This window comes from Pholcus phalangioides, unplaced genomic scaffold (assembly GCF_987345545.1).
Source record: "Pholcus phalangioides strain wild (caught in Gottingen) unplaced genomic scaffold, Ppha-v1.0 ptg000027l_1, whole genome shotgun sequence".
In the NCBI taxonomy this organism is placed as follows: Eukaryota; Metazoa; Arthropoda; class Arachnida; order Araneae; family Pholcidae; genus Pholcus; species Pholcus phalangioides.
This window is the reverse complement of record NW_028301617.1, coordinates 3,652,913-3,677,360: the sequence shown is the minus strand read 5'-3', so window position 1 is coordinate 3,677,360 and position 24,448 is coordinate 3,652,913. Positions and strand designations below refer to the sequence as shown.

The 24,448-nt window shown below is 41.6% G+C and overlaps 2 protein-coding genes across 2 annotated transcripts in view; one reads left to right on the top strand and one right to left on the bottom strand.

Moving 5' to 3' along the window:
- Positions 1 to 24,448, top strand: part of LOC149068092 (FMRFamide receptor-like) — a 143,622-nt gene that overhangs the window by 17,107 nt on the left and 102,067 nt on the right. The gene's annotated exons all lie outside the window — the stretch shown is intronic.
- Positions 14,693 to 18,898, bottom strand: LOC149068093 (uncharacterized). The gene has a single exon (XM_089251899.1). The coding sequence runs from the start codon at positions 18,896 to 18,898 to the stop codon at positions 14,693 to 14,695; it is 4,206 nt and encodes a 1,401-aa protein (XP_089108025.1).

The window sequence follows — 24,448 nt, the reverse complement described above, 5'->3', positions numbered from 1 at the left end:
TGTCGGATTAGATCTATCCCTGGCTATGAGACAGGTTGTTTTTAGTATTCGTATGATGAACGTTTGCTTCCCTGCATGCCATCAGCACACACACGGCAGTGTTGCCATCATTTTCCTCCGAAAACGCGAATATTATTATTATTATTTCCTCCCCATTATAAAAATATTATTCAGTTACTTTTAAATTCGGATAAAGCATATACAAACTGCTCCTTAAAACGTAACGATATAGTACTTCAAGAAACTTCTAGAAGAAAACGTTTCTTCCCTTGAAGAAAGAACCTCCATCTTGAAACCACTTTAAAATGATTAACAAAAAAGAAGGGGGAAAAACGTTTTCCCCCGGAAGGGATTTATTAAGAAACGCGGTTATAACGTTCGGCTTGATATTATTATTCGGGGAAAAAAGCTCCGGGAAATAATAAGAAAAATTAAATTCAGATACACACGCCAGCTGTTTTATACTTGCCTCTAAACATGTAGAGATTATGGAAATTATAATATTAAACGGAGAGGGGGGAAATACATTAATGGCATCGGGACGGCAACAGCTAGAATCATCCGTTTTGAAATGAAACCAGGGGGGGAAAAAAAAGAGTTATTTTTTTAAAGTTTCTAAATGCATTTGAAACCGAAGCTTTTAGTAGAAAATAAGGGGAGTTAAATAATTTTCATCCAGTCGCGTCCCGTATTTTCTGAGTGTTTCCATTTTCGGTTACTGAGCTATGGGGGTCGTTACTGAGTGTTACGGTCAGTGTAGATGGTGGGGGTCGTTACTGAGTGTTACGGTCAGGGTAGATGGTGGGGGGGGGTCGTTACTGAGTATTACGGTCAGCGTAGATGGTGGGGGTCGTTACTGATTATTACGGTCAGCGTAGATGGTGGGGGGGGGGGGTCGTTACTGAGTGTTACGGTCAGCGTAGATGGTGGGGGTCGTTACTGAGTGTTACGGTCAGCGTAGATGGTGGGGGTCGTTACTGAGTGTTACGGTCAGCGTAGATGGTGGGGGTCGTTACTGAGTGTTACGTTCAGCGTAGATGGTGGGGGTCGTTACTGAGTGTTACGGTCAGCGTAGATGGTGGGGGGGGGGGTCGTTACTGAGTATTACTTTCAGCGTAGATGGTGGGGGTTGTTACTGAGTATTACGGTCAGCGTAGATGGTGGGGGTCGTTACTGAGTGTTACGGTCAGCGTGGATGGTGGGGGGTCGTTACTGAGTGTTACGGTCAGCGTAGATGGTGGGGGTCGTTACTGAGTGTTACGGTCAGCGTAGATGGTGGGGGTCGTTACTGAGTATTACGGTCAGCATAGATGGTGGGGGTCGTTACTGAGTATTACGGTCAGCGTAGATGGTGGTGGTCGTTACTGAGTTTTACGGTCAGCATAGATGGTGGGGGTCGTTACTGAGTATTACGGGCAGCATAGATGGGGGGGGGCTCGTTACTGAGTATTACGGTCAGCATAGATGGTGGGGGTCGTTACTGAGTATTACGGTCAGCGTAGATGGTGGTGGTCGTTACTGAGTTTTACGGTCAGCATAGATGGTGGGGGTCGTTACTGAGTATTACGGGCAGCATAGATGGGGGGGGGGCTCGTTACTGAGTATTACGGTCAGCATAGATGGGGGGGCTCGTTACTGAGTATTACGGTCAGCATAGATGGTGGGGGTCGTTACTGAGTATTACGGTCAGCATGGATGGTGGGGGTCGTTACTGAGTATTACGGGCAGCATAGATGGGGGGGGGGGCTCGTTACTGAGTATTACGGTCAGCATAGATGGTGGGGGTCGTTACTGAGTATTACGGTCAGCATGGATGGTGGGGGTCGTTACTGAGTGTTACGGTCAGCATAGATGGTGCGGGGGGTGGTCGTTACTGAGTATTACGGTCAGCATAGATGGTGGGGGTTTTGGGTTTGTGGGCTTTTCGTGACGAGGGATGAGGTTTGAATGATGCTTGAAACGTGATCAACCTCCGTTTATAAAAAAATATGAAATATTCTTAATGACATCTTTAGTGAGTGTGGGCACGAAAAAAAAACAAAACAAGAAAAACCTTTCCTCAGTTTGTGGGCCACTTGAGGTAGCATTCTATCTGTTAATAAGTCCTCTACAGAGCCACTTTAGTGATGTCTAAATGTTCCGCGGATCCTTGAAGTGATTTGGAGATGTGTCGAGAGCCGCTCAAGTGTTCTAGATATGTGTTGCAGCGCCACTTAAGAGCTACGGAAATGTTTCGCGGACCGCTCAAGTGTTCTAGATATGTGTTGCGGGCCACTGAAATGCTACTGAAATGTATAGCGGACCACTTACGTGATCTGGGAATGTGCCGCGGATCACTTACGTAATCCGGGAAGGTGCAGCGGGTAACTTGAGTGATGTATAACTGCACAGCGGGCCGCCTGAGTGCTCTAAAACTGTGTCACATATCACTAAATGTGCCGCGAATCACTTAAGTAACCTGGCAATGTGTCGCGGGTGACTCAAGTGATCTGTGAATGTGTCGAGGGTAGCTTGAGTGTTGTAGAACCACACTGCGGGCCGCTTAAGTGCTCTAAAACTGTGCCAAACATATATGACTTAAAGAATCTCTAAATGTGCCACGAACGCTTAAGTGTTCTGGAACTGTGACGCGGTTCATTCAAGTAATACGTGAATGTGCCACGGGCCTACTTGAGTAATCTGAAATTGCGCCACGGGTTACTTGAGCGATCTGTATATGTGCCGCCCAGTTCTTTGTTTTAGAAAATTAGGATTGTGGTGGCGGGCCACATCAGATAAGCTCGAGGGCCTCATTTAACCCACTGTGCATGAGTTATATGGCTAATTATGACACCATATGGCTTAGAGAGGGTGGGCCGCAATTAATTTCTTAACCCTAGAATGGTACCTATACGTCTAAAAGACGTATTCACAGATAGGTATTACTAAGCATAGATTTTTTTTAGGTAACATTCTAGGGTCAAAGAGAAATTTCGAGTTGTTAGCCTTGAAACAGTATTGAAATCAACAGAAATTGATTGTAATAACATACAGGGTGAGCAAAAAATCCGTGAAATCTTTAAAAATCCATAAAAACCCGAAAAAAAAGGTTTGCAGGGTTAGTATCGCTAGGTCACGATAACAACAAGCTTTTTTCAAGACAGGGGGGAAAAATAAGGGGTCATTCAAGTATTACGTCAGCATCGAGATGGGGAAGGGGGTTTTGGATTTGCTGACTTTTGATGACAAGGTGGGGAGGAGGGTTTGAAGGTTGCTTACGTGATCAACCACCTCTTTTTGAAGATATGAAATATTCTAAGCTGCTGACGGGGCAGGGGGTAAAAAATGGCTGAAAATCTGCTTACGTAATACTTGAATGGCCCACTAACTCAGAAAACAGCCGATATTCGGACGGATATGGCTCATGCGCGACACACTTTCAGATCATTTGGGTGCCCTGCGACAAATTTTCATACCACTGAAGTGGCACTCGACATGTTTCCAAACCCATGAAGTGGCCCCGCACTATCCGAAAGGTTGAGCCCTCCGAAAGGTGGGGCCATTCAAGTATTACGTAACCAGATTTTCAGCCATTTTTTACCCCCCCCCCCTCTTGTCAGCAAAAGCCAGCAAAATACTGACCCCCCCCCCCCTTTCCCCCCCGTTAGCAAAATTTCGTCAGCAGTTTAGAATATTTCATATCTTCAAAAAAGGGATGGCTGATGACGTAAGCAACCTTCAAACCTCTCTTCCCCCCTTTGTCATCAAAAGTCAGCAAATCCGAAACCCCCATCCTCTCCTCCCTCGATGCTGACGTAATACTTGAATGACCCCTAAACCATTGTCTCCAATAGATCTCAATGCTAATTCCTAAGATTGAGCAGCATTACTATCGGCCCCTACGTAAAAACATTCGAATTAAAACCGATAAACCCAAGACTAAAGGGTCTCGGTAGACTTTCGACTTTCTAGCGCTGCCAAAAAACGTTGCATTTGAATCTGGTAAACGTGACGCGTCAGCAGTGGAAATATGCAACTACCAAAAAACAAGAAACTATGCTCTGTTGAACCATATAGTCGTTTTCCCACTATGCGCATTATTTCTGTTACTGTATGTTGGATCGATGTCGCGAGGATGGTAGCGAGATGCGCAAGAGGCACTCCTATTCACCTTTATATGGAAGAATCAGACTATGAAAAATTGCTGGTGGCTGAAAGTGTGATTCGTTTTCTACAACAATTTTCTACTCTAGAAATGATTTATGCGACAATTTTCTCTTCTAACAATTGATCTTCATGGCCATATTCTGTTGTAAACAATTTTCTACTTTAGTGATTTATGTGATAATTTTCTCTTATAACAATTGATCTTCATGACCAATTTTCTCCTCTAACAATTGATCTTCATGACAAATTTTCTCTTCTAACAATTGATCTTCATGACAAATTTTCTCGCCTAACAGTTGATCTTCATGACCAATTTTTTCGCCTAACAGTTGATCTTCATGACCAATTTTCTCTTCTAACAATTGATCTTCATGACCAATTTTCTCTTCTAACAGTTGATCTTCATGACAAATTTTCTCGCCTAACAGTTGATCTTCATGACCATATTCTCTTCAAAGAATTTTCTACTCTAGCAATGATTTTTGTAACAATTTTCTCTTCTAACAATTGATCTTCATGACCAATTTTCTCTTCTAACAATTGATCTTCATGACAAATTTTCTCTTCTAACAATTGATCTTCATGACAAATTTTCTCTTCTAACAATTGATCTTCATGACAAATTTTCTCGCCTAACAGTTGATCTTCATGACCAATTTTTTCGCCTAACAGTTGATCTTCATGACCAATTTTCTCTTCTAACAATTGATCTTCATGACCAATTTTCTCTTCTAACAATTGATCTTCATGACAAATTTTCTCTTCTAACATTTGATCTTCATGACCATATTCTCTTCAAAGAATTTTCTACTCTAGCAATGATTTTTGTAACAATTTTCTCTTCTAACAATTGATCTTCATGACCAATTTTCTCTTCTAACAATTGATCTTCATGGCCAGTTTTCTCGCCTAACAATTGATTTTCATGACCATATTCTCTTCAAAGAATTTTCTACTCTAGCAATTATTTTTGTAACAATTTTCTCTTCTAAAAATTGATATTATTATAGTTACAAATTTCCTCTTCGAATAATTTCATTTTCTAGCAGTGATTTTCGTGACGATGTCCCATTTTAATAACTGATCTTCTTGGACATTGCCTCTTTTAAAAATTGATCTCCATGACCATTTGTCTAATAAACATTTTCTATTCTGGCAGTTATTTCCGTGACACAATTTCCCATTCCAGCAATTGATTCTCTATGACCATTTTTTCTCTTCCAATAATTCTTTGTTTTACGTGACGCGATTTTCTAACAATTGCGATGTGAAACCATTTCTTATTCTATTAACTGAAGGTGTTCCATTCTAAGAATGATTGTCGCAACAGTGATTTGATTCTAAAATAACCCCACGGAACCGGATAATTCAGACACTTGGCAGTATAGAAATACTCCTATATCGGTCTGATTCTCGATTCACAAGAATGGATTTTCTTCAATAGTTTTGAATCATCTGCAAGTTTAATTCTCCCAAATCATCATTATTCAGTGCTAATCGGGTCAGGAATAAAGTGACTTTATCACTGTTCAGTCACCCCCCCCCCCCCGCACCACGACCCACTCAGGTTATATCCTTCTTATAAGAGGGATGTTAAATAATATCCATTGTTATACAAGTGTCCTTATTTCAACGCTATATCCATGATGTAAAACTCGAAAATCCAAGCATTTCTGGGCCGCGTTCATGTCGTGAAACATATTCATCATCAATCCTCGCGACCACTTAGTCTTCTGAATTGGCCATACAGTTGCTCTTGTCTTCATCGATTCCAGCAAGGCCTCATGATAATGACCCCCCCCTCCCCAATGTGGCTGGCTTTATCCATGCTTTATTCATGGGCAAGTGCTTCCCGTTCGCAGAGTCAAGTCGAAGTCAAGGGCTATACATGCAAATAACTTCAACAACATTTAAGGTCTACTATTATTTCTCCCTAATGTATCCGCAATTGCCGCGCGCGCGTATACTAGGAAAATGCGTCTCTCTCTTCCTCAACCGATGCGATGGTTCAGTTTCGCTTAATATCAGGTCTCTTCGGCTACTACCGACGATGGAGCACCGACTGAAATTGATTTTCAATGGTTTCCCAACTTCGAGGAGCGAATAGGCGGTCCCTGCTTCAAAAGAAATTGTCCCGTAGAACAGACGACTTAAAGCATCGAAATGAAGATCAGGAGAGATGTTCACATAATTGTCAGTTTATCCTAAAGTCCGGGTCACACTCGTGTCAAGGCTGGCCAAATACGTTACAAGGTTGGAAGGGTTGGGTAAGTGATGTGGCCGCTTCACCATTGGCTTCTTTGGCTGGATAGAAGGTATTGGAAGGCTGGTCGAACAATATTACCAGTACCTTCCAGCTTTTAACTCAAGTCAAGGGTGCCGCCTTCCTTCCCGATATTCAAATCCGTCTGGACTCGCATTGGCCGAGAACGGTTGGCCCAACAGTCACAACATAGAGAGCAATATGGAAGAAAATACTCGTAAGGGAACATTGACCCAACTGGGCCCAGCGTGTAGGCAGCCTATGCCGCTGCTGCTGCCGTAAGGCAAAATATTTGCGAATGACTATTGGGCCAGGCTTAACCGGTTCAGAATGTTGATGGCGCTTTTGATGAAGGAAATTTTGGATCAGTGGTGCTGAATCTAATGGTTCATGTATCCCCATGAACGTGTGGAGTAGATATGTTATTGCGTACCCAAGCGATGTGTAGCTCATTGCGTACACCTATAAATGCGTTAGAGATATGTATTGGATACCTACACAAGGCTAGCCTAACAGACATGCACTGTGTACCCAATAAATACGGTAAAAGCAAGCATCGTGTACCCTTTCCCGTAATAGGATTGCGTGTCCCTTTAAATGCGTGGGAGGCTTGCTTATTTCTCGAAATGCATAAGTCTCACGTAGCCCATAGAAATGCGTAAGGAAAGCCCATGCTTCACTTCGTACCCTGAAAAAATGCGTAAGATGCTTTGCGCGCCCACTAGAAATGCGTAGAAAGTTTGTGTACACCTAAAAATTCGTAGAAAGCATGCGTATTACGTGAGTTGCGTAGGAAGCTTGTTTGACCCCAGAAATGAGTAGAAGACTTGGCTCAACTCTAGCAAATGTGTAGAAAGCACTTTAGAATTCCTGTAAATGGGTACAGACGTTCATTGCTCAACACCCCCCCCCCCTAAAAAAAGCGATTTCGAAACTTTGCGTGTTTGCGGGGAAGCTTGGTTATTCATAAAAATGCGTAGGTGTCTTGCGTATCCGTGTAATGCGTAGAAAGCGTGCGCACTACTTGAATTTCGTAGAGAATCAATCAGAAATGCGTGGAGGACTTCGCTTAGCCCTGGAAACGTGTAGAAAGTTTATACATTCTTGGAAATGCATATCATGAGCTCATCGCGTACGCGCCCACCCCCCCCCCCCTCGAAAAAAATGCGCTAGAGGCTTTGCGTACCCGCTGGAAATGCGTAGGAGACTTATTTAATTTAGAAATGAGTAGAAAGCGAATTCCTAGAAATGCGTATAAGAGGCCATCGCGTACTCCTCCTCCCAAGAAATGCGTATAAGAGGCCATCGCGTACTCCTCCTCCTCCCAAGAAATGCGTATAAGAGGCCATCGCGTACTCCTCCTCCCAAGAAATGCGTAATAGGCAGTGGGTGTGCAGCTTTGTACCCACTGGAAATATGTGGAAGAAAGAAGTGCGTGTACTCCTACAAATTCGTAGAAAGCGCGTGTACTCCTACAAATTCGTAGAAAGTATGCGTACTTCTACTAAGACGTGCTACTACGAAAGCGTGCATACTCCTAGGAAGATGTAGAAAGCGTGCATACTCCTAGGAAGACGTAGAAAGCGTGCGTATAACTTGAATTGCGCAGAAAGCCTGTTTACCCCCTAGAATACGTAGTCGACTTCGCTTGGCTCTAGACATGTCCAGAAAGCTTCGTATTCTGCGAAATGTATACATTACTACCAAATATTGAAGTGCGTCCAATTCGCGAAATGGCAGAGAGGCATGGCCAAAGTCCGATTTTCAGAAATGACTCAGGCTTTGGCCGGCCAATACGTGAAGTGGCCGGAGATTTCTGGCCAAATTTCGATGGCCATATTCGTATTTTTTACCGCCAACATGTGATACATGGATGCATATATACCAGCTGCATTGGATTAGTTCCATGTAACGGGAGGAAAAAAAAGAAGTTTAAGAGAAAAAACTATTTACATAATATAGATAGTTTTTGCGCAAAATTTTGAAAAATGAAATGATTACAATATCGTGAATTGGCCGTAGTTAATCGTTGAATTGGACGTAATTATCACGAAAAAATTAACCCCAATAAGCGAATCATGCCATTTGTTATCCTACTTTAACTTAGCTGGCCAAATCCCGAAACTCGGACATTGGCCTGGTTAATATTCAAAGAAATTGGCCATTTCGCGAACTGGCCTATTTCCGGCTTTGGCATTAGTAACATATGTAGGGCGCTCATCATCATCATCAGCAACCATTTTCAATCCGCGGATGGATGATGGTCTCCTTGTGGTCCATCTGTAGTCCTGTCTTCTTGCAATATGTCCAGCCCATTTCCATTTCAAACGCTTGATTCTTTTCATGATATCGTATACCTTTGTATGGCTTCCTATCCAAGTGATTCGTTTTCCGTCTCTCTTTGTGACACCTAACATACATCTTTCCATGCTCCTTTGTCTGTAGCCTTTGCTTGTGAGTGCTCATGTTTCGGTTCCACGAGTCGGTCGGTGCTGGTAGCACACACACTGGTTGGCATGTGACTCTTCAGAATTACGCAGTTTTTTTCCATAAGTGCCCCATCCGATCCTGATTCTTCTGTTTATTCCATTAATGATTCCGTTGTCCATGGCAATTTTTTTCCGAGGTACACATAGCTTTCTACGTCTTCTGTCTCTGTGTCGTTGAACAAGACCGTCTTTTTCAACGCAAAGGAGTTGAACATAACTTCAGTCTTTTACAGATTCATTTTCAAACCCACCTGAATGCTTGTGTCTTCGCCAGTTCTTGTATCATTTCTTCTAGTTCGTCTGGATTACAGCTGATAATAACAATGTCGTCGGCAAAACGCAAATGGTTGAGGAAAAATTCTCCATTTATTTCAATTCCTTTCTCATCCCAATCCAGTTCCTGGATGCTTCTTCCAAAACCACGGTAAAGAGTTTTGGTGAGATAGTATCGCCCAGTCGGACACGTTTCCCAAGTTTAACCTTTGCTTTTCTTTTATCCAAATAGTTTCTTTGTCATATATTTTCTTAATGATATTGATGTTGAGTCTTCTCTACGTGTAGAGCTTTAGAAACAGCAGATGTGAAGACAGGGTCAAACGCTTTCTCAAAATCAATGAAGGCCATACACAATGGTAATTCGTATTCCTTCTGTCTCTCTATGAGTTCCCTGATCGTTTGGATATGATCCATTGTACTAAATCAACTTCGAAAACCTGCTTGTTTTTTTTGGTTAGGGGGCCGTTCAAGTATTACGTCATCATCGATGGGGGGGGGGGGGTTCCGATTTGCTGACTTTTGATGAAAAGGGGGGGGTTTGGATAATGCTTACGTCATCAACCACCCTTTATGAAAATATGAGTTGGATACAGAGGGGCAGAGCTGATGACGAAATTTTGCTGACAAGGGGGGGGGGGGTCAAAAATAGCTAAAAAATTTGCTTACGTAATACTTGAACGGCCCCTAGGCTGCGTCCAATGTGGATTCAAGCCTATATGTCAGCACTTTGGTGTGAAGGTTTTATAAATTACTGATTGGTCGATAATCCTAGAAATCCTCTTTTTCGTCGTTTTTGCAAAGAAAAACGGTCATTGCGTTATATGTTCCAACCTTTTACTTCACCAAACACCAACTCTGGTCATATCGGTATATTGCAATTTACTACCATTAATAAGATGGGTTGGAAATGAAGGAGCTGTCTATCGGTGGTCGCCTTAAGTTAGCTAGGGAATATATTTTATCTATATACTCCATCGGATTCGAACCCGGGACCGCGACAGCAACCTTCATGGTGGTAGACGAGCAGCTTACCACCACGCCACTAGGGTCATTCCAAATTTCCGGCGCATCCAATTTTGTGAGACAATTTGTGAACAAAACAGCTAGCATACTGGCAAATTCTTCTTCTTTAACAATGTCTATCGAACTCCTCCGGACGCGCGCATATCACCTTCAAAATTCAAGAATGCCTTGATCAAGGCAAGAATGCCAATGCTCCTTGAAATTAGTAGAAGGAGTGCTTACCCCTTGGAATGCGTGAGAGGTGTGCTTTACGGCTTACCCCACAAGAAATGCATGTATTAAGCACCGATCATATTGTGACCCCGCCCCCCTTCTGATGTACTCGTCACGTAGCCCCAGCAGAGGGGGGGGGGGGCGTTACTTGCAACAGGTCTGAAACTCCGTTACAGGTTGCAAACAAACTTTTCGCGTAAGAGGAGACGTTGTTGATAAATCTTTAACGCAGCAGAATAATGAACAGATCTCATTTCTCTCTCAGTATAATTACGATACTTTGTACAAGCTTCTAATTTCTTTAATGCGGGGAGGGGGGCAGGGGAGGTTGATGCGACACCCGGTATTTACGGAGCGGCGAAATCGGCAGCAAAACGAACTGGAATTTTCCCGCTCCGGGGCCCATTTTCAAGACTCGATTGCAAGACTCCCGAAAACCCTAGAAAAGACTCTAATTGAATTCTCCGTTCTTTCATCATCGTGGCGTTAGCGGCGACGGTGGTGATGAAGAAGACATGAGAACATGAAGAGCGAAAATTACATTAAAACTTGATCATGTCACCTCCGCCATTCTAAAATATCTCCTAAGGAGATGAAGAGAATAGGGGAAAAAAATCATTAAAATTCTTACCTTAGTGTTTCTTTGATAAATTTCGGATCTTATTACTTGCGGATCATGATAAGGCTCTCTGCTGCCAACATGAACTTTTGCATCGGAACAGCGCGTGACGTGTATAGCCGTATTGGATTGACGTTTTTAAATGAGTTTCCGCCATGTTGTCGATAGCTCCGGGCTGATTCCGTTCAAATTTTATGTGCAATAAGCCGTCGATGACGTACATTTTTCAGGATGGAAGAGTGTATAAAGCTTGTACACGAGAGTGTTACGTCATGTGTTACAATATCTGGAGATTTGAACAGGATTTGATCGGATGTTTTCTTGTCGATGTTTGGTTCTTTTACTCCAGGGCATGTGAGAACTCAATTTATGGATAACACGAGTATCGTAGTTGAGAATTCATTTCCTTATGTAGACGAAAAACAATCGAGAAGATCCCCAAAGTCGTCAGTATAAATGTTCAAATATTTAAGGGCGATACATGGAAACGAGAAAAGTTCTTTGCCGTTTTGTAATCGTCAGAAATGCAAAGGTAGATGTTGAATGAACTTCTTAGAACGGAACACGGTCACGATAACGATCATTATTAGAACCAAACACGGTCACGATAACGATCATTATTAGAACCAAACACAGTCACAATTACGTATTGTGTTTGGTGTTCATTAGAACTGAACATCTTAGTCACGATGGTCAAAACGGAACATAGCCACGATGGTCAAAACGGAACATAGCCACGATTTTCATTGTTGAAACGGAACATAGCCACGATTGCCATTGTTGAAATGGAACATAGCCACGATTGCCATTGTTGAAACGAAACATAGCCACGATTGTCATTGTTGAGACGGAACATACCTATGATTGCATTGTTACGATAACGGTCATTATTAGAACCAAACACGGTCACGATTACGTATCGTTTTTGATCTTTATTAGAACTGAACATCTTAGTTACGATGGTCAAAACGGAACATACCTGTCATTGTCATTGTTATAACGGAACATAGCCACTATGACTTCACTTTGTACATTGTTGTAAAATAACATACTCACGATTGCCATTGTTAAAACGGAGCACAGTCTCGATGATGTTGATTGTTAGATCCAAACACGATCAGTATGAAGGCCTTTATTAGAACCAAATATCTTAGTTATGACGGTCATTGTTAAAGAGTAACATAGCCACGATGGTAATTCTTAAAACGAAACAGCCACGATTGTCATTGTTAAAGTGGACCATAACCATGGATGTCATTATTAAAAGCGGACCATAACCATGAATGCCATTATTGAAGCGGAACATAGCCACGATTGTTACTTTTAAAGCGGAACGTAGTCACTATTGCCATTGTTGAAACTGAACACATACTCGATGATAGTCATTGTTAGAATTTAACAGGGTCAAGATGAAGGCCTTAATTAGAACCGAACACCTTGGACACGATGACCATTGTTAAAACTGAACATAGTCACGATGGTCATTGCTAAAACGGAACACACAGTCGCGATGATGGACGTTGTTAAAATAGATCTTAGTCTCGATGATAGTCATTGCTGGAATGGAAGAGAAGTCACACGATGATGGCCGTTGTTAGCATCAAACACGATCACGATTACGGATATTGGTAGAACCAAACACGGTCACGGTGGTAGTCATTGCTGGTACGGAAGACAGTCAAGATGATTGTCATTGTTAGAGCCAAACACTGTTACGATTGTCATTTTTAGAAGGGAACATGGTGATGATGATAGACATAATTAGGATGGAACATGGTCAAGATGATACACATTGTTAGACCGGAACAGAATCATAATCACAGTACATAACGTGGTAATGATATTCATTTTACGGTGGCAATGGTCAATCAATTAGAACCGGACACGGTCACGATGATGGACATTATTAGAATTTAACTCAGTCACGATGATAGTCATTGCTGTGATAGAAAACAGTCACGATGATGGTCATTGCTGTAACAGAAAACAGTTACGATGATGACCATTTTTAGAACCATACTAGGTCACGATGATAGATATTGGTAGGACCAAACAAGGTCACTGATAGATATTGGTAGAACCGAAGACCGTGAAGATGATTGTCATTATTAGAACTAAACACAGTCACGATGATAGGCATTGTTAGGATGGAACATGGTCACAATTCTAGACATTGTTAAGATGGAACATGGTCACGATTCTAGACATTGTTAAAAGGGAACATGGTCACGGTGATAGACATTGTTAGGATGGAACATGGTCACCATGACAGACATTATTAAAATGGAACATGACCACGATGATAGACATTGTTAGAACAGAATAAAGTCTTAATGACAGAACAAAACACTGTCCACGATGATAATTATCAATAGAGAACATGGTTATACATGTCACTGTTGGTATGGATTATATAGTTGTGATGATTATTATCGATATAAAAAGTTCGTTATATAAGACCGGATCCGCTGTAGCGCGGCTCGATTGTGTGCAGGATCCTTCACGAAAATTGTTTAAAAATACATAATTACTGCTCTTTAATTTAAAATTCGAGTAAAATACGAAAACATTATTATCAAGAGAAATGTAAACATTAGAAGTTTCCGTATATATGTGTGTGTTCTCTAATTGAAAAAATTTCTTAATACAAAAGGAAATTCGCCTTTTTTAGGCCCCTTTCACACGGAGCGGATGCGGATGCGGAAGCGGGTCCGCATACCCTTTCACACGAGCACTGAAGATGCGGGTGTTTCTCCCGCATCTTTAGGTTGAAATTCGTGCATAAAAACTATTTTTTCGCAATTTTTGTAATTATTTTTCTCCTTCACCCCTGATTCAGTGGCCATAGGCAGCCTAGAGGCATTCTTTGGTGGTTTAGTCTAGAGCCCCATAGAATATGGGACTAAAGATGTCTTAATTCCGATCCTCACAAGTAGTCGATGGGAGAAAATGTCTTCAAATGTTTTCAAAACATTTTGAAAAAAAAAAATCCGTCTTTCCGGAAAAATATGAAAGAAAAATTCCAAAAACATCCAATGTTCGAAAAATCCAATCCAAAAACATCCAAAACTAATATGTTCCTTGTTTAGACTCTGCTCAAGCAAGTGGACTGTATCTGAAGAAGGCTTTGAAAACTTAAACAACTTTATTCTTATGCTGTTAGAACATTACTCAAGAGAGCGACGGAAGGCCCGTGCTCTTTCTCTCGTGCTAAGGCAGCAACTCTCCTCTACTCCCACGCAGTGGGAGGGTTTTGGCGCATGGCGCAGCTTGGCGGTCTTAACACTCCCGCCGATTGAAATTACATAATTTCAATTATACAATACATACAATACAAAAATTTTCAAAATAGAATGAATAACGAAATAAAAATTAATGCCCTGAATAAGTGAATGAAATGAATATACAATACAAATACATTAGAACATGTTATACACAAATGCAAAAATAATTCTTACTCAATAGGTAAAACACAAATATTTCGCACACTTCTTTTTAAAATTTTGCCACTAGGCAAACGTATATTTACAACTCTTATCTTTCCATCGTTGCCATGGAACACTTCGGTGATCATGGCAGTACTCCACTGAGTGCTTGGTAAATTGTCCATAAGTTGACTTTGTAGTACTGGCTTGTTTTTGAAACAAATAAGACACTCATTTACTAACTTTCTACAAAGATTTCTACCATTGATTGGCCAAACTTTTGTCTCACATGATATAATAACGACTGTGCACCAATATGCAAATACTTTAAATGGTAGTATCTCAATATGATCACGGTGAGAGGATGGTTAGATGGCAGTAACATGGGAAATTTACTGTTGGCATTTAGATCGAAATTCTGAAGTCTTCCACCAACTCTCAAAATACCATCATCATCCAAGAAACAGTTCAAGGAAGCTAACTTGGAGTTACCCTTTAGAGTCTCTCCCCTCTTAAGCCTTTCAATTTCTTCCTTAAACTCCAACCCTTGAATGATTTTTATCAGGAGATTTTCAGAAAATTGTATTTCCTGTCTCATTAAGTTACCTGCTCGTTTTTCACAAGATCTCAAATTATAGGCAAATCTTAATACAAAACTCAATATACGTAATATTGTGACGTAACTACTGTTAATTTTTAAGATATATTCAATGAGAGAACTCTTGGTAGTTAGAGTCAAAGACAAGTTAGTGTCCTCAAAATTACTGTTCGAATCTTTTTTGAGTTCTTTGGAGTACTCACTTTCAAACAGTTCGGTAACCACAGGTGGTGAGTCCTCATAAGCAAGCTCTTCTCTCATCAAGAATCTCGGTCCGGTCCACCATCTGTCACTGTGCAAAAGAGCGTCAGCACTGATGCCTCTGGTAACCAAATCGGCTGGGTTGTCCTTCCCAGGGCAGTGGAACCAACAGTTGTTTTCTGTCAAAGTTTGGATTTCGTTCACACGGTTTGCGACGAATGGTTTCCATCTTTTTACTGAACCCTTTATCCACAACAATACGATCTGTGAATCGGAATAGAAGTAGGTCTTACATGGTCTCTTCCTTCTCACGACTTTCTCAATCTCGCAGGTCAATCTTGCCGCGAGTAGTGCTCCGAGTAACTCCAACCTTGGTAGAGAAAGGTTCTTCAGTGGCGCAACTCTGCTTTTGGAAGCAATCAGGTTCACGGAAATATGGTCCCTGAACCGGACTCTGAGGTACGCCGCTGCTCCGTAGGCTCTTTGACTGGCATCTGAAAAACAATGAATCTCTATTTCATTCGAGTCATCTTCAGAAAGGTCGAGAATGACCCTCGGCACTTGTAGTTCGGATAGGCGGGGAAGTTCCGAACACCACTGAATCCATTTCTCCTTGACATCCGCGGGAAGTTCATCGTCCCATAGCAATTTTCGAAGCCACAGTTCTTGGAATAAACACTTCAGCCTAATCGTGTATGGGCTAAGAAGTCCAATGGGGTCGAAGATTCTACCTGCTGTTCGCAATAAGAAGCGTTTCGTATTTTTGTTTTGTTTCAGGAATTCCACAAGGTCCATGATATCCATGGCTAGATAATCATGAGAAGCATCCCATGTCAATCCCAAAACCTTGTGCATGTCGATGCCGTCTGTATGCTGAGGATGGACGTCAAATCCCTCTTTCTTCCATAGATGAATCAGCCTAGGATCGTTAGATATCCATTTACGAAGATTCATGTTGGCACCTCTCATGATCTCTCTAGTTTCACGAGAGACTCGCAATACTTCTGCCACGCTGTCTTCTCCAGCCACTAGATCATCGACGTAAACACAGGTGTCGAGCACTTGAGTTGCAACTGGATAATTGTCGCGTTGTTTTTCTATGTGTGTTTTGATCGTAGCAGCAAGTAAGAATGGGCTGGCATTGACGCCGAATAATACTCTTTTGAATCGAAACTCTTGCACGTTGGCATGATCGCTGATGCACCTTGCATTGGTGAATAGAAACCTCACTGCATCTCTTTCTTTTTCCGCAAGAGAAATCTGTAGAAATGCTTTCTCGACATCTGCAAGAAACGCGATTTTGTTGAGACGAAAGTACGTCAACAAATGAAAAATGTTCGGGTTTAAGTTTACACCTGTCCAAAGGCAGTCATTCAAGGACAGTTCACCTGGTTTGTGAGAGCTTGCATCGAATACAATTCTCATTTTTGTCGTGACGCTTTCTGCTCGAAATACTGCTTGATGTGGCAAGTAATATACTGGTTTTCCATCAGTGTTTTCCGCGTCTGGTACTTTCTCTATAATCCCTTGATCTAAGTAATTGTCTAGTACTTCACGATACTGAGCAAACATAGTCGGATCGTACCGCATTCTCTTGACAAGGCTCTGTAATCGTTTCTCTGCGACACTAAAGTTATCATTTAGCTCTATCCAATCTCTCTTCCATGGTAGGCTAACCTCATATCGTCCGTCTTTGAAACAGACTGTTTTGTCAAACAACTGTTTGGCCTCGTCGGTTTCCTTGAATTTAGGATCGTCCATTATCCCGATTGACTCCAGTTCCCAGAACTTCGCCAAACCCTTTTCAACCTCATCCCGATAACTCGTTAAATGGCAATGAAGATTGTTGTAGGTTACCGCATTCTGGAATGTCCCTGTTACTATCCAACCAAACACAGATGCTTGAAGTATGATAGGCTCATTTTTCAATTTTATTTGGTTGTTCTCCAATAACTCGTAAAATATTTCTGCACCCAACAATGCGTCTATTTTTTGCGGAATATTGAAGTTAGGATCCGCGTAACTCAAGTTTCTAGGAAGTTCAACGCAGGTCAAATCCAAACGCTTTGACGGCGTTAAATCTGTTATCTTGGGAACAACTAAAAGATCGAGTTTTTTACTATAGTCCCCTTCGCGGTTAGCGATTAGCGTTGTTACTTTTTTCTTTATGTTCAGAATAGAGTCATTCAGTCCTGCAATAGGAACGTTTACAGTGTCTCTCCGAAGTCGTAAAGAGTCTGCCACCTCATTGCTGACAAAACTGACTTGAGAGCCGGCGTCGAGTAAAGCGCGTATTGGAAACATCCCACCAGCTGGCCTCTGGATGTAAACTATTGCTGTTGACAACAGAACGCATCCCCTTTTCTCGCTCGAATGTAAGCAATTGTCAACACTGGAAGATGCGGCACATGAGTCTGTCGTTTTCTCTTTCTTGGTCTCACAAGCCCCGATTTCTTTTCTTTCAGTGGGGGACTCATTTTGTTTTGGTTTTTGTGGTTGTGCATTCTCTCTATGGATTAACGAATGATGCTTCTTCCCACACATACGGCATCTCTTATCGCTGCCGCACTCGGCTACTCTATGGGATTCCAGACAATTAAAACACAGTTTTTTATTTTTTACTTCGTATATTCTCTCTTCAATAGAAAGGCTATGAAAAGTTCTACACTTATAAATTGGATGATTCTCTCCGCAAATGGGGCAGGAATTTTGCATTGCATTCGCTTTGGCTATCAGACTTTTAGGTTTTGAAAATGCATCGAATTTAGATTTCGCGTAGGAAACTCGTTGAGTATTTTCAAGCACTTGGCTCCTTCTTTGCAAAAAGTCAACAAACTCTTCCCATTCGGGAAATTCCGTGTTTTTCAGCGACATTTCGTACTGCTTGCGTGACTCACGGTCTAGCTTAGGCAAAATAGCATTAACAAGCAGTATCTCAGTTAGCTTATTCATCTCAAGGTTTACAAGTTTGAGCCCTCTGAGATGTCTCAGGATAGTATTCACCATTTTTCGAAGCTCTTTAGCTGATTCATGATGTATTTTCTCAAGGTTAAGAATAGCGTTGATATGTGTGTCAGCGATGAACCTTTTGTTCTCAAATCGCTTCTCTAATTCACCGAAAAGCGAGTCGAAGGTATCGTCGATCGTTTCAACAAGTTTCGCTTCCCCTCTTAACGAGGCTCGAAGATAGTGAAGTTTATGAGCTTCATTCAGTGATTCATTGTCTATAATTAAAGATTTGAACTCCGATTTGAATGAGCTCCACTCTTCCAGATTTCCCGAAAAACTCGGCAAAGGAATCTCCGGCAATTTCACGGTTGCAGGTTGAGCGACCTGATTATCTTCCGATTTGATTTTTAGTTTTGAAACTAAACATTTTGAACGTACCTCTAATGCGTCTACGTTCGCCTCCATCTCCTCGATTTGGTCGAAGGCATCATCTAGTTGTGCGTCCGCTGGCAAGGCGGCGTATCCCTCTAAGAGTTCATCGATGCTCGTTCGAATGTCCTCAATTTTCACTAATTGTTGTAACAGCACAACATCAGTTTCTTCACTCGATTCATCGATGTTTTGTAATACCGACTGGACTCGTGTAATCCTCCTTTTGATCGCACCGCGAGTGCGGTTGAGTGTTGTCTGGTCCATCTTAATTTTAATTCTCCGGCGAAAATGTTGACCAAAATGTTTAGACTCTGCTCAAGCAAGTGGACTGTATCTGAAGAAGGCTTTGAAAACTTAAACAACTTTATTCTTATGCTATTAGAACATTACTCAAGAGAGCGACGGAAGGCCCGTGCTCTTTCTCTCGTGCTAAGGCAGCAACTCTCCTCTACTCCCACGCAGTGGGAGGGTTTTGGCGCATGGCGCAGCTTGGCGGTCTTAACATTCCTAAAAAAAAAATTCAGGAGATATCAAAGAATTTGCAAGTAGAAAAAAAGGGGAGGGGTGGGGACGTTCAAAATGTCTGTGCTTAGAAATATTCACATCACAATTCTGTCTTAGGCCGGGATTACACTATAAAAGTTTTATAAAAGTTAGTTTATAAAACTTGAAAAATGCAACCGATAGGCCGATCAGTTAAGTTCGCTCGAATGTAACAGATGTGTTTATTGGCTACATTTTTCAAGTTTTATAGTGTAATACCAGCCTTAGGCCGGGATTACACTATAAAAGTTTTGTAAAAGCTCTTTGATAAAACGTGAAAAATTCAACCAATATTATCTTATTGGTTGAATTTTTTTAATACAAAATGTATGTGTGTGTGTGTGCACCGGTTGCATTTTCTTGAATGCAACCGATGCGCCTATTGGTTGAATTTTTCAACTTTCATAAAAGTTCTTTTATAAAACTTTATAGTATAATCCCGGCCGGATTACACTATAAAAATTTTATAACAATTATTTAAAAAAAAGCAACTAATAAATTTATCGGTTGCGTTTGCTCTAATGCAACCGATAAATTTATTAGTTGCTTTTTCCAAGTTTTATAAAATAACTTTCATAAACCTTTTATAGTGAAATCCCATCCTTAGATTAGTCATTTCTGAAATATAAAATTTCATTTTTTAAGTTTATAGACTGAATATCGAGTAAAATAAACTTGTAGGTATCGGGGGAACCACCAAAAATGTTCAACTGCTAGGGTCTTCAAACGTCTTAATCCGGCCCTGAGTGAACACCGTACGTGGATAACACTGTTTAATAAAAGAATTTTTTTTTAAGTTTGAAAAAATTAAAAGATTAAAAATTTTAAAAAATAATAAATATTTAAAAAAATAGCAAATATTTAAAATAATATTTCAAATATTTATAATTTTTTAAATAATTTTAAAAATTTAAAAAGAAAAAAATTAAAATTTTTAAATTAAATTTAAAAGTTATTAAAGTATTTAGTCAATTAAATATTCGTAATGAACAGAACGGCTTATAATTTTGGTCCCGTCAGTGGCCCTTGTTGGCAGGTTTTATTGTATGAAATTGTGAAATATGGAGAAAAGGCAGTTAAAGTTGCTATATCTCCATCTCAGAAGGAAACGAAGGGATAGACGTATGTGGGTACATTATATTAATGAGCAGGGACCATCATATGGTGTTTTTAAGGGTATTTATGGCAAATAATTAAAAAAATTCCGTGAAAAATCACCTTCAAAAAGTAGCCAAAGATGCGGACGAATTCGCTCCGCATCCGCATCGTGTGAATAGCTCCGAATAAACCTATTGTCAAAACTTCTATGTGCGGATGCGGAGCCCGCACTTAGGTTTTGACACATGCGGACGACGTCCGGACCCGCATGAACATTTCCTAGGTGCGGAGATTTTTCGGCTCGTCTGAAAGGCGCAGTATATTCCAATTGTTAAAACTTCTTCCGGACCCGCATCCGCTCCGTGTGAAAGGGCCCTTACGTAAAATTGGTTTTTTTTTCCTGCGACTTCTTGAAAATTACTAATTGGCGATGTTTAATTGGAGTGGGGGCGTAAAAATTTTTAATTACTTTCACCAACGATATTTATCTTTTACGACTTCAAAATTAATCGCTGAAAAAATTCTGCTCTCATTGCTTGATAATTTCTGATATTTTACTAGAATTTTTTAAAATTAATCTTGAAATTTATGTTTTTCGGATACTTTTGGCTCGAAAAGCCGCATACTTGCGAGAATTTTCCCCGTCAAATATCATTTTTTCATGCACTTGTTTTCGGAATCGATTGATGTGATTCCAACACATGTTACCAGAGAGGGGTGAAATCTCGTAGGGAAATTTTTTCCGGAAAAATATGTATCCTGAAAGCTTTACTTTTTTTTAATGTTTTCCAAAAAAACGTCGCTTGGAAAGAGCAGCCATGGCGTCGCGTTCGAGAAGATCCGTTCAATAACTTATGCGACGACGTTTTCCTTCTTGGCGTTCACTTTAGGATCCATTATCGGGACCGTAATCCTACTTCTGGGGCCAAGGGGGGGAAAAAGTGACCGAATGACTTTTTAGCGTCGGGAAACCGTTCGGCAAGATGTCTTGTGTTTCCACTGGTCTCTAATATGACAAACCTGTGCCATATGAGTTAAAACGAACCTAAATGATTGACACCAGGTGGCAACTCTGGCAGGACCTAATCCGAATAGCAACGGCTTTTTCCTTTAGAGCCCGCCTTCCACGACGTCCTGCTCCAGACGTCGTCTTTGCCCCCCCCCCCCCCGGGAAAGCAATCATATTTGTGGCTTTCAATACAAAGGCCATAATGGACAAAGGAATAATGACGGGACCGGAGAATACATCTAGAGCCAACAACCGGGAGAACGTTAAGACATTTCGAAATGGATAGCGGGCGAAGGTGTCAAAAAACGATCGAGGCGAATAGGAAAGAGATTGCCCTGCAGCTAAATATACTGGACGAGGTGCATGGTGTGGTTTAGTAGCCTATTGGTAGCCTCTAACGAATTGGTACATGCGGGAATGTACGTGAAGTGAAACCTGACGTGAAGATTGTTTCTGTGTAGTGCTGCCATCTGCCGCCAGTTTTTCTAACTATGAGTGAAGTGTAACGATTGAATATTTTGTCGTTGTAGGCCTGTTGCTCTCTGTGGCGAGAGACTTTTTAATGGGGAGATCGGCTCGCATTCGCGCCTCGAAGTTGGGAACCGCAGGAAACCAATTTCAGCCGATCACCACTACGGTGAGGTTCGAACCCGGATCCTCGCGATGCGAGTCCGTCATTATGACCACTCGACCACCACAGCGGCGAACCTAACAGGCTGAGATCCCACCAAAGTTTTTCGCCGCTGGTCGATCTACCGTATAGATCGTATAGAACACCCATCGCTATTTTTTGTCGCACCGCATGTGCGTTTTTCTGAAGGGTCACGTGACATCCCGGGGTTGGCTGAATTATTTTGCGCCAAACCGAATAAGAAAAGCGATGTATGTCACTGGAAGGAAACCCCGAACCCTCCTGACTTCGCCGCGATAAATTTTAGAAATTAAAATATAAGTATTCAATAAAAAAATTCATGTCCCCCCCCCCTCCCCCGGTTTCACATTAAAAACATAATAATCTCGCCTGAAGGCTCACCCACCCCTTGCGCGATAACTGGAAGAGTAACAGCAAAAAAATATCCGGGTATAAGAATCCAACACCTTACAAGAATCAAAATGGCTGAACAAAGCGTGATTCTTATAAACGGCGGCTACTTGTACAATATGATAACTCAGTTGGCAGCACTTGAAAAGCGCCAAGTTCAGTGCGTCTTGGTTTTCTATCCCGTCTTTTTCTTGCAACCTTGGAAGAAGAGCAATTCCCTTGTCGTAGACAATGGGAGACATTGCAGGTGCTGGTCTGGTCGCTGTTTCGGGGGAAACGGACAATTGACCTTTCAATAGATTACAAAAGCTTTCACGTCTTTCCGCCGCGAACAACATGCGAATTTTCGCGACAGAAAACTCACCGCCTGTGCCGCTAGTAAAAAAAGTGGCGTGCTGGTACGCTTACAGTATACGCCTATATATTTTCGATCGCCCCCTCGAGCGCTGCCGCGACGCAATGGGATCTCGGCATATTTGACACTCCCCGAATTTTATCTCCCCACCAAGTGCCTTCCTTTGAAATTTATGAAAAAATATGCGATTTTCTTCACACCGGCTGCGGTTGCCGGATGCATCCTGCGGTTTATGTCGGTCGGTTCCGGACATCGTTGGGCGGGCCCTTCGCACTATTACTGGGGTCCAGTCATTAGTGACTGAAGATTTCGACTGCATTAGTGACTGAAGATTTCGACTGCATTAGTGACTGAAGATTTCGACTGCATTAGTGACTGAAGATTTCGACTGCATTAGTGACTGAAGATTTCGACTGCATTAGTGACTGAAGATTTCGACTGCATTAGTGACTGAAGATTTCGACTGCATTAGTGACTGAAGATTTCGACTGCATTAGTGACTGAAGATTTCGACTGCATTAGTGACTGAAGATTTCGACTGCATTAGTGACTGAAGATTTCGACTGCATTAGTGACTGAAGATTTCGACTGCATTAGTGACTGAAGATTTCGACTGCATTAGTGACTGAAGATTTCGACTGCATTAGTGACTGAAGATTTCGACTGCATTAGTGACTGAAGATTTCGACTGCATTAGTGACTGAAGATTTCGACTGCATTAGTGACTGAAGATTTCGACTGCATTAGTGACTGAAGATTTCGACTGCATTAGTGACTGAAGATTTCGACTGCATTAGTGACTGAAGATTTCGACTGCATTAGTGACTGAAGATTTCGACTGCATTAGTGACTGAAGATTTCGACTGCATTAGTGACTGAAGATGTCTGCTTAGACTTTATAAGCGGCTAGAGATGCCTGGCTCCGCTACATTCGCAGCTGGAAATACCTGACTCCGCTAAATTCACAGCTGAGGCTGTTCGCCTTCGCTTCTTTAGCCATTTCGATAGTTATTGGGCACCTGAACTAACATCCCCCCTATTGATAAGTCCCCTACAGAGCCACTTTAGTGATCTTTAAATGTTTCACGGAAGTGCTCTGGAAATGTTTCTGGGCCGCTTAAGTGCTTTGGAACTGTGCAACGCATTACTCAAGTGACCCGTAATTATGCCGGGGAACACAAGTGATCTGGGAATGTTCCGTGGGTAACTTAAGTGATGTAGAACCGCATCGGGGGGGGGGGCACTTAAATGCTCTAAAACTGTGCCACATGTCACGAGTGACGAGTGGCAAAATTTTAGAGCACTTTTTTTTCTAAATGTGCCACGGATCGTTTAAGTGTTCTGGAACTCTCGCGGGTTAATTAAGTGATATTTGAATGTGCCACGTTCCTACTTCAGGGATCTTTGAATGTGTGCCACGTTCCTACTTCAGGGACCTTTGAATGTGTGAAACGTTCCTACTTCATTGATCTGAAAATGTGCCACGGGACACTTGAATGTTCTGCAATTGTGCCACGGGTCATTTAATCGATCTGTAAAAGAGTCGCTTAGTTCATTTTTACGAAATTGGGTTTGAGCGGGCAAGCCACATCACATAACCTTCAGGGCCACATTTGGTCCGCGGGTCAAGGGTTTACCACACATGGCTTAAAAAGTGGGTCGCAATGAATTTCTTAAAGAGAAATTCCGAGCTCTTATCCTTCAAATAGCATTGAAATTAAGAGAAATCCACTATACTTACACAAAGAGGTAGGGGGCAGTGCTGAC